Raw genomic sequence first — 11,958 nt, forward strand, 5'->3', positions numbered from 1 at the left:
TCACATGAAAAGATATAATAACATATTTACAAAAATGTGAAGAGTGTACTCACTTCTGTGAGAAACTGTGTGTGTGTATATATATATGTGTGTGTGTGTGTATAAACACATCAGTAAAATGTTAACGTGAATATTTAAAAATATATTAGAAAATAACATTTATTTATTAATTTAATAACATCATCATTTATGAAAATGCGTCACAATGACATGGCCGTCTCTCTGTTTCTCTCTAGCAGGAAGATGAGCCCAACGCTGGCACTGTTCATGACAAAGATCAAGCTGAAATCCGCAAGTTCATCGCACAGAAGTACAAAAAGTTGCCATGGAAACCAGAGGTATGAGTATCATGCTTGTCGCTTTATTTTTGTCATTTTACGTTGGACAATGACTCATTATCACTCACTTTTGTTTGTCGTCAGCTGTGTAAGTTCTTAATGAGAAGTTCTCAAACTTTCACTGAAGCTCTTAATAAGCACATGCTGGCCTAGAACATTTTCTGTAACATGCAATTGTGTGTAATGAACAAACTGTATTACTGTCAGATTTTAATATCAGGTATAATATCTGACAAGATTTAGCCCACGATTTCAGTGCTCGAGTTAAAGTGCTCATTAGTATTCAAAGTCACAGTGTGCTTGTTCTTGTGATTTTACTGAATTAACTGGATTGAACTACTGCTCAACCTAAAATAACCTAAAAAAAAGAAGCGCATTTGGAAAATTACGTTTTATTTCTGCCTTTTTTTTCTGTCCCAATATTAGACTATGCTGTGGAAGCTTTTTTCACATCGTGGTATAAAAAAATAAAAAAGGTAAGGACTTTTTATCTCACAATTCTGACTTTTTTTTCTCGCAATTCTGAATTAATATCTCACATTTTTGACTCTGAATATTGTCAGAACTCTAAAGTCAGAATTCCAAGAAAAATGTCCAAATTGCAAAATCTAAACTCACAGTTCTGAGAAATAATTGTCAGAATTGTGAGATATAAACTTGAAATTGTGAGAATAATAGTCTGAATTGAGATAGAAAGTCGCAATTACCTTTTTGTGTTTAAAAAAAAAAAAAAAAAAATCTGAATTCCAAGAAAAAAAAGTACTGAGAGATATAAACTGCAAATGCAATGCAAAAAATAAATAAATAAATAAAATAAAATAAAAGAAGTTAAAATTGCAAAATGTAAAAGTCAGAACTGTGACATGCAAAGCAATTACCTTTTTATTTTTATTTTTTAATTCCATAGTGGAAATAAGCTTCCATACCAAACAGATGATGATGATGATGTATTAAATTGGATGGTTTATCCGCCTCCATTAAAGTGACATTATTGTCATAATTATTCCTGTTAGATAAAGTAAAAAAGGTTTTCTCTAAGCTGCTTATTTGTGAAAGCACAGGATTTAACTCAGTATTCAGAACGGTGGGCATTTCAGCCCATGAGGCCGATCAACCAAACCAGCACGTGCAGAATAATGAGCCAGAGCCGCTGCAGAAATCACTATGAATGCAAGAGAAGCAGATGCACCATTTTTAAAATAATAATGGCGATGTGGGAATATTCTGCAGGTGAATGGCAGCGGTTTGTTGACTCTCTCAGGTCCGGTAAATACAGGGCTCTCAGACTCACTAGCCAGGCAACTATACAGCTCTTGGCACAGTATATAAAGTAGGATATCGAGTTATTTTCCCGTCTTACCGTTGCTGAAGTCTAGTATCGAGCGCAGCGGCTGATTGTCCATGTAAGTGAACATTCAGAGATGACGTGCCGCTTCGGTGCCTCCGGTTGTAGACGGATTCAAGCCGCTGTGGCGGTTCCAACATGACAATACCCCTGTGCTTGAAGCGAGGTGCATACAGAAATGCTTTACTGAGTCTGTGGAAAAATTCAACTGACCTTCACAAAGGCCAGACCTGATCCCCTCTCAGCTTTTTTCGAAAACTTTGTTTTCGAGTCGGGCTCATCTGGAAAGAAACCATCATTAAATATGATTTAACCTGGATCATTTCAAGTGTACACTGAGGTTACTTGATGTTAAAGTATTTGTTCCGATCGTATTTTCAACCTAGTTTCATAGGATGCACCGATATTATTATTATTTTATTTTATTTTATTTTATTTTATTTTATTTTATTTTATTTTATTTTATTTTATTTTATTTTATTTTATTTTATTTTATTTTATTTTATTTTATTTATTTTATTTATTTTTTTTTTAAACGCTGTAGCCAATATTAAAATGAAATGCGATACAAATATAAATACACGCTAGAAATGCAAGTAATAGTTTGAAATGCTACAAGTGAATTTGGGCATCACAACACTATAATGTACATCATAAAATATAACATTTGCCAAAGATTACATTTAACAGTGTTGTAAAATGTAATATAAAATAGTGTTTAAAGATTAATTTTAAGCCAGTGTTAAATGACAACACTTGTATTTCTTGTTTTATTTGTTACTTTTATTTTATTTTATTTTGATTATGAGTGAGTGCTCTTTTAATATTATTTAAAACTGTTGAAGTATTTATTAAGATTTTGAATTAGCTTTTATATTTATATTTTCAGTTTTCATTTTTAATATTGTAATTTTGGAAATTTTGTTGTGCTTTTGTCATTTTTATTAGATTTATTTTTATTAGTGTTTTCAAATGATTAATCGCGATTAATCACATCCAAAACAAAAGTTTTTGTTTACATAATGTATGTATGTGTGCTGTGTATATTTATTATGTATATATAAATACACACACATGCATGTATATATTTCAGAAAAATATGTTATGTTTATATATTAAATATATTTATTTATAATATAAATTATATGAATATAAATATAGACATTTAAATAAATATTTTCAAAATATATTCTGTATGTGTGTGTATTTATATATACATAATAAATATACACAGAACACACACATATTATGCAAACAAAATGTTTTATTTTGTGTGCAATTAATCGTTTGACAGCACAAATTTTTATATATATTTCCATTTAGCTTTATTTTTATTAGATTTTTATTTGATATAAAGCTTTATTTTAGCTTTATATTCCATTTAGAATTTTTTTTATTTCAGTTTCAATTGAGTAATTTTACTATTTTAACTTTTTCTTCTAATATTTATTTATTTTATTTCAGCTACAGATTTCTAGTTGTAGTTAACAATAACATAACAATGCTGATAGTTTACAACTTTAATTTTGGTTATAACAAAAAAAAAAAAAATCCATAGAATTCTTTAAATGATGTGACTGTGTGATAATAAAAAAAATTTATTCTAATTTAATGTAAATTTAATTGAGGTAATCATGATAATGTCTTGCTGGAGTCCTGACTAAATGTAAAATAAAATAAAAAGCATGTGCAATTAAATATTGCTAATTATTTAAAAATATAAAATGTATATTTAAAATATATACAGTAAATCAATAATATATATATAGTGTATACAATGGAATGTTACCGATAAACAAAAGAATCTGTAATTTTGTCCTATAATCGATGTGGTACTGATATATTACGCATCTCTAAATTTTCTGTGACTGCTCTATCCTTAGCACAGTTCTTCATGTTGTCTGTTTTTGCTTTTCTCTCGTGTGTTGGCAGCTGAATGTTGTGTTGAGCGTCGGCCACAGTTGCTTCTGGGGAATGGATGGCCGGTCCCTGACAGCTCTCAGAGGCCGTGTTATTTATAGGAGTGAGCACAGGTGATATCCGGCCAAATAACAGCCCTGAGATCAGGCAGATGTTCACAGCATAGCAAAGCAAACACAGGCTGGTATCGCTTGAATTTAGAGCAATTCTTTTCTGAATCTGGGCACGAGAGGTATGTTCTAATGAGGTACAACAATGAAAAAGTCTGAAAGACCTTGAACCCTTCATGTGGAGAGATGTAGGTGTGAGGCTAAAGGGAATGCTTTGATGGAGGATTGACGGTAATGGGCACCCAGACCATTAGCAGGACTACAGACCGTTGACGGGGTCTTGAGTTTATGGCACTTTATAGATTAACTGTAACGCCAGTGGGCCGCGTGATACATCAGTTCCATTTAGAAGACTTTGACCTCTGGCCTTTCGATGCTCAGTTTCATTTCCACTTTTGTTGCCTCTGTGATAAGAGCATCATTGCTTTTTCCCTCCTCTGAGGATGCTATCCGTTTCCCTCTTTGAGGAACTCTCTTTAGTCTCCCAGTTGCCACTAAATGACAGTGCTGGCAGCAGTTATCTGAAGCCATTATGTGTCATTAGAGAGTTGAGAAAATTGTGAGCATCAGCGACTTCCCGTCGGGTTATTACAGTACAGTCACGAAGACCAGAGCGGGTAGGATATCTGTATTCAATCTGTGATATCTCAAACACAAACGTCTTCTGTAGCGGCAAAACTATATATTCTCAAAATTGGCTACTCAGTGGGTTGCCTTAAAGGCTAGTTGACTAATTGGTCTTGAGGAAGTGGTGAATGCTTAAAGGGATATTTCACGCAAAAAATTAAAATTCTGTCATTAATTACTCACCCTCATGTCATTCCAAACCCCTTCAAAATCATTCAAAATGCGGTCACACTTACCGTGTAGCAAATTTTTATTGTTATTTCTTTATTACGCCACACGAGTAGGAATTTTATGTGAGGGCGAAAGATTCCCCAACTACATTTCGCAACAGATTGTCACAAAAAATTGCCACATTGACCAAAACAAAATTGAAAATGTGAGCTGTGCTTTATACATCGCTACACTATTTACAATAGAAAATTGACTTAGTTTTGGTTATGAAATTTTGCTGAAATTTCATTAACTTGACTGCACCTTTAGTCGATTATTCTGATTGCGTAATCTGTTGGCCTATTGCAAAGGTTCAGTTTAGCGCATTGTAGACCAGATTGCTTTGACTGCCACATGCTAAATGCATTAGCTTAGCTTGTATTTTTACACAGGGCGATACTGTAGACTAAGCTAACAGGCTAATCCAATAATTGTATGCTAAACCAGTATGTTAAATGATTAGTTTGCAAAATCTAATTATAATACACAAAGACAAGAAATGTATTATTTAAACATTCAAGTGATTTGAAACCATTGTACTGTGACAGAGAACTCAGTTTGGCACTTCGAAGACATAATTCAGCTCTCTTTCACATCTCCTTGCGTTTGAACAGACGAATATACTCAAATGATCTCAAAATAGCCATCTCAGCAAGTATTCTCATAAACACAGTTACGTCTTACATGAAGTGAACATGAACAGAAAGCATTCGGATATGTAACAGTGTATTGGATCCATGCATTAGGTCTTAAAGTGACAGCAGCTATACCTGCTGCTGTCAGTGTCATTTACCTTAATCAAACAACAAAACACAAACAACTTTAACAAAGATTAATCTATATTTAATTTATACAATGAACACTTAAAAATAGACATTTGTTCCACTCCCCCCCACCCCATTTTTACTTATCTGACAAATTATTTGATCCGTGACTGAAACACCATAATATGATAATATTATAATATGATAATATCATATAAACTGTGAGTTCTATAAAGAAATATCCACCAATCAGTGAACAGAAGCTAGCAAATCACTCCAAATTAACTCTTTAGTGCCCTCCCCACTTTCATGAAGTAATGTGAGTGACGTAATGGAGTCAATAGTTTAATCCATCAATATATTTTTTTTTTCTCGACAATATTTTTCTCCATCGTTTTTAATTTAATGATGTCATTAACATTGCTTCATGGGATTGTAGTCCTTTTCCTCACTAAAGCCATTGAATACAGTCCTGTATTCATCTATTCATTGGCTTCATCTAATATAGTAGTTCCCCTCATAGCTGGTTGTTTTGACAGGAGGAGAGTTTGGAGTGAAGCAGGTCTGTCTGGTATTGAGAGGATTTAGATCAATGGGCCTCCACTAGACTGACTGAGAAAAGTGAAGGTCATGTTTTTTTAGACATACTCGTGGGATATGAGGTTTGCTCTAAGAAATACAATAGGCTCCTGGGAAAAATGTTACTTTGGTTATTCTTTGTGCTGGAACAGAGCCATCTTTTCTGGCTGTGTAAAGTTTGTACGGTGTGATTTTCTGACTGGTGAGTGATTCTCACAGTAGTTTTGTAGTATGTGAACCCTACCAAAAGATTCCCAAACACAACTCTCATGGGGCATTCACGGCGTTTGCGGTGACAAAGCGACCACAAGCCATTCATTTTTAGTGAGAGTTGGAGCTCTGTATTTTTATTTTTAATTACTGAATAAATATTTTTAATAATTATAAACATACATTCACTTTCAAACAACTAATTAATAATTCCACCTAGATAAGACATGGAGATCTGGGGTACGTTTCCCAAAAGCAACTATGGTCGCACGTTCTGTTGTTAACAATAGTGTAAAATAGAACTTGCGACCATAGTTATCTAATGCTGTTTTTGGGAAACGCACCCCTGGTTTGCATTAGCTTTTAGCCCCCACTGGCAGATGATGTTACTACACATTTATGTAAGAAACAACATTCTTCATTTAAATAACGTTAAAAATGATAACAATCTAAAACAAAGTTTATTTTCCATAAAAATAAAATAAAGTTAGAGATTAGGTTAGCATTAGCAATTAACCCCTACTGGCAGATGATGTAACTGCACTTTTATTCAAGAAAAAACATTTTCCATTTAAATAAACTGTAAAAAATAAATAAATAATAACAATAAATGAATTAAATGTGAAATCATGACAATAATAAAAAAATACTTTCATTTCCAAAAAAAAAACAATAATATATGATCAAATTACATTAATAATAATAACAATATACAATTATTTTTTAGAAAAAATAAAGTAAATACATTCATTTTTTATAAAAATAAAATGAATATCTCCAACCAGTTAAGACATTCATTTTCATAGCATAGGTTAATATTTATAGCAAAAATTCAACAATGATGTGACAGGCTCATTGTGCCCCTATAGGCTGTGTAACGTTAATCTGAGGAGCGGGTCTCTATCTCTCCGTCTTCCCAAATACAGGTCATTAGCAGCAGTTCTGGGAAGCAGGAGGGTTTCTATTAATGCATTAATGAGAGTGTTTGATTACTATCATCAATCAATATGACGCCATGTGACATCATAAAGGACACAGATGAGTGATCGCTTGAGAGATCAATCATTGGATACATAAAACAGCACTACACACAACAACTAATCCAGTTGATGTATGGCATTTCTTACTATTCATGTTGGAGATTCAAATCTTGAGTATATTGACATTGTTCTGGCTTTTACTTGTTTCATGCAATGAAACTCAAAGTGCAAATTTACATAAGTCAATGAAGTCCTGAGGACATTGACCTCTTGTGTATCTTTATTTGTAAAGTATCTGTCTTGTTGAATTATTTTATTTTATTTTATTTTATTTTATTTTATTTTATTTTATTTTATTTTATAATAGAATAGAATAGAGTAGAGTAGAATAGAGTAGAATAGAAAATTAGAAAAGCTCCAACAGCATTTGTTTGCAATTATGCTTGGTTTGATATAGTGTATCCAGAGCATTGACCTTCAAGTATATATATGTAAGTGTGACTTGAGCGTCCAAATAAATAAAGGCCTCTGCATGAACCAGAGAAAGACAAGAACTTGCATGTTCAGAAGGTCAGTCCTGCCTCTCCAAGTCATGCCATGGAGCTCTTTTAGAAATGCATAAGTAGTTTCTTAAATCAGATTCAGAGCCGTGGCCTTTCTCTTTTGTGAGAAAGATGTGTTTTGGGATAAACATTACTGAAAGAGCAAATGTGAATCTCTATATGGTCACTGGTATCTTGTATAACCACATAAAATTTCATATAACCGCCCAAATGTGAACTTTTGAAGGGCAATTGAGTTGAATTCTAATTCATTATTGAATCAATCCATTTAATTCACAAAATATTCAGTCTGATTTGCGAACTGAATCACTGAAAAGAATCGTTTCCAAAGAGCGATTCATTCAACTCAATGATTCACTGATCTGGTCGCAGTGGTTCTTGAGTTAAAGGGATAGTTCACCCAAAAGTGAAAATTTGATGTTTATCTGCTTACCCCCAGGGCATCCAACATGTAGGTGACCTTTGTTTCTTCAGTAGAACACAAACGAAGATTTTTAACTCAAACCGTTGCAGTCTGTCAGTCATATAATGGCAGTCAATGGGACTCGTGGCTTTGAGAAAAAAAAAACATACACAGACAAAACCAAATTAAACCCCGCGGCTCGTGATGATACATTGACGTCTAAAGACATGAAATGATCGGTCTGTGCAAGAAACTGAACAGTATTTATTTCGCTTTTTACCTCTGATGCAAAGTACTGTCCAACTTTCCTGAGCGCGTTCACACCAGCCGGCGCATGACGCGTCTTCTTCTTCTTGCTTTATGGCAGATCGCAGACTTCTAAGTGTATTACCACCACCTATCTCTCAAATGGACCATTGACACTCTATCTACAATCTCAATTAGGAGTATCAAGAAACTAAGTCACTTACATCTTGGATGCCCTTGGGGTAAGCAGATAAACATAAAATTTTCATTTTTGGGTGAACTATCCCTTTAATTGCTGACTGCAGAGTAGATTGCCATTGAATAGCGTTAAATCATACAAAACTATTATATGACTTCACGAGATTTGATTTTGTTAGTAATCATTGCACTTTTATAGCTATGAATCAAGCGCGCAGGAAATATTACATAAGGATTATATAAACGTTGAAGACAGCTGCCATATTTACCCATGAAGGCGATTGAGTTTAATCAAAACCTCCCATAAAAATCCCTGTGGTTTAAACAAGAATGGCACTCTATGAAAATACAGTAGACTGCTTGATGGTGTTTATTTATAGCCGTGGAATCGCAGGGTTAATCTCTGTGGCCTAGTTTGTGGGCTGGTACCGAGGATAAAAGCTCACAGCACAAATGAGAGACTGACTCACTGAATTCAACAGGGTATGCAATAAAACAGCTGCGAGAATCGAATCAAAGTGCCTGTTATTGATGTTTATATCATTCAGTGTGGTTGTATGTATGTGTAGAAACAGAAACTATTTTCAGACTATTTCTGTTCATCTGCAACTTTAATTTCCCTAAACAGAAATTCAGGGCGAGTGTGTTCTATGTTAAGGATAGGAATAAATGTGGTCTAAGATCACCATGTGGTCACTGCTTTCAAACCTGCTGTTAAAGTGGCTATATCATTCACTTTTTAATCATTTTATGGTTTTCCTGAACATTATAAGCCCATTTATGCAACTTTTCTTCTGGAACACAAACGAAGTAGATATGTTCAAAAATGTCTCAGTGTTTGGACATTGTTTAGACATTGTTCTTTCTCATAATATCTTTATACATACAGATATATAAAAAAGTCATACAGGTTTGGAACATCATGAAGGTTAGGAAATGATGACAGAATGTTCTTCTGCTTGAGCTAACCTTTTGTTATGATTGGCTAACCTAAAAATTATTTGCAATCCAATTCTGACATCCAAAGGCACTTTTTTTTTTCTCTTATTCCAATATAGTTAACGTTTATTCACCCAAGGCTTCAAATGGTGACAAAAATTGGTGTAAAGGCAAAAAAGAGAAATGTTTCATTTGTAAGTCACTTTGGATAAAAGCGTCTGCTAAACAGTTTTGGGGGTAAGGCACTACAAGTAACGCAAGTTACGTAATCAGATTACTTTTTTCAAGTAAAGAAACGCATTACCTTTTTAATTTACAAGAAAATATTTGAGTTACTTTTTCAAATAATTAATGCCAGTTACTTTTTTCCCATTTATTGATTGACAGCTCTGCTGTCCCCATGTTGAGAGAAATCGGGAATAAGATGTTACTGTAGTTCTAGAATACATGCGAACATGCATTAATTCATCTCACTCGCAAAAAACAAAACAAAAACAAATTCAGTATCCTCAAAATGAATACAAACTGTGAAATGCAACTCAGAATATTACGCAAACCTGCAATAATTAAATGTTAAATAACTCAAATATCCTTTATGTATTTAATCCCATTTTATTAACCAATGTCTTTGCTGCTGACCTTCATGATCCAATTCAACCATACTAATATGATAAAATTACTCAAGATAAACATTTGTGCTCCTTTTTTTATTGCTGAAGTGTGTAGAAATTACTTCTTCTACATTATATTGCAGCATTCCCGCGGCTCTCCCGCAGGACCCGACCAAATTTCTTGTGACGCGGGATTTAATTTCCGAATAAAAGGTGGTAGCGGTCAGTAACGCAGTGTAATTTAAACGGGAGCGGGCAGTCTAACAATACCCCGTTCCCGACTTCCTTTCAGAACAGCATAGATTCTGCGCTTTATTCTTATTGACCACCAGTACAGCCTTCACTCAGGACTGTTGCACAAGCTGCATGCATGGACCACTGCTTTTTGTTTCATGCATTTTATTTGCGGGGTCTGTGCACAGCATAACGGTTCTCTGAGCAGGCTGTAGCCTACCGGTGGTAAATACGACCCTCAGACAAAACAGGCAGGTTGTCGATCAGTGACAGAGCAGAAAAAGGATGGAACAAAGTGTGGATGCGCAGTCCTTGAAGGACGTTCAACTTGGTTTTGTTCATATTTTGCTTATAGCCTATAATTTTAAATGACAGATGTATTTATTAATTTTTCTCTGCGACAATTTTCCTACTGTTTTAACTGCAAAATGTTAAACAAATTTTGTATTTTGACAAGACGAATAAAAATAACAAATAGGCTACAATTTTTGTACAAACTTTCTCTGCAAAACATTTTTCTTTTGTGTTGACATGCAGCAAAATGTTAAACGAATTGTATCTTGAAAAAATGAATAAAAATAATTAGGTACAATTTTTGTACAATCTACATTTTTATTTTCTCTGTGACACTTTTTTCCTGCTGTTGACAGCAAAATGTTAAACGAATTTTGTGTCTTGACAAGACAAATAAAATTACAAATACAGTTTTGTGCAGACTACACTTTTATTTGTTAGCCTATCTCTCTCTTAGTAGCGGAAATTTAAATGTGAGATTCTGGAAACGAGATCTAAATTTAGCGGGAACGGTCGGGTCGGGAACAAAATAATTCTAAGCGGACAGCGGGTGAACAAAGAGTGAATATATCGCGTCAGCGGGTGGGTGCGGAATATAACCTGGCGGGAGCAGGATTAAAAAACAGTCCCACGCAGACCTCTAGCCTGAGGCTTATTCATTTCACTTTTGCTGTGAAAAGGCTTTTATGTTTGCCAAAAAATATAGCTTTTTTTTATACAAACAAACAAGCACAGATTTTAAAAGTAACACAAAAGTAACGTAACACATTACTTTCCATAAAAAGTAACTAAGTAACATAATTAGTTATTTTTTTAGGGAGTAACGTAATATTGTAATGCATTACTTTTAAAAGTAACTTTCCCCAACACTGCTGCTACATGACTAAATGCAAATGCAATGTAAATATTTCCGATAATATAAATATGCGATTTTGTCATATAATTTCCTGAGGTGGAATTAATTACATATTTAGGGTGTGTTGTTACTAGGGCTGTCGCAATATTGCAATACCGTGCTATTGACCGCAGAGGAATGCAACAACCGCAGCAATCACGATATTTGCGTTTTCTTTTTCGTAAGGTTACGCCCCTTGTTTTACACTTCGTGTGCATGTATACTGGATATTAGAAATTATAACAATGTTTACCATGCTGATTTGTACAGAGGCTCAGTAAATTTGCACTTAACAAGCCTAAACAGACAGCGAATGAGGGAGATTGACTGATCGCGTGATTACATGCGTCTGTCCATCAGACCGAGTCATGTATATTTGTGAAAACAGGTTGTCATGTCCAAGGAAAGCAAAATCTGTCTTATTGTCAGGTTTATGTTTTGTTATGTGGACCGTTATTTTGTCAACTTCTGTTTACATCAATTCCTGTTTCA

The 11,958-nt window shown here is 34.0% G+C and overlaps 1 protein-coding gene across 7 annotated transcripts in view; it reads left to right on the forward strand.

Annotated features, from left to right (window-relative positions):
- The window catches only part of b4galnt4a (beta-1,4-N-acetyl-galactosaminyl transferase 4a), a 181,130-nt gene that overhangs the window by 93,619 nt on the left and 75,553 nt on the right, over positions 1–11,958 (forward strand). For 6 of the 7 annotated variants that reach the window (XM_058767441.1, XM_058767447.1, XM_058767442.1 and 3 more), the window contains one exon: positions 237–338. In XM_058767441.1, coding sequence (XP_058623424.1) covers positions 237–338 — 102 coding nt within the window. The remainder of the gene's footprint in view (positions 1–236; positions 339–11,958) is intronic. The other variant, XM_058767445.1, reaches the window with a different exon arrangement.

Source organism: Onychostoma macrolepis, chromosome 25, assembly GCF_012432095.1.
Source record: "Onychostoma macrolepis isolate SWU-2019 chromosome 25, ASM1243209v1, whole genome shotgun sequence".
In the NCBI taxonomy this organism is placed as follows: domain Eukaryota; kingdom Metazoa; phylum Chordata; class Actinopteri; order Cypriniformes; family Cyprinidae; genus Onychostoma; species Onychostoma macrolepis.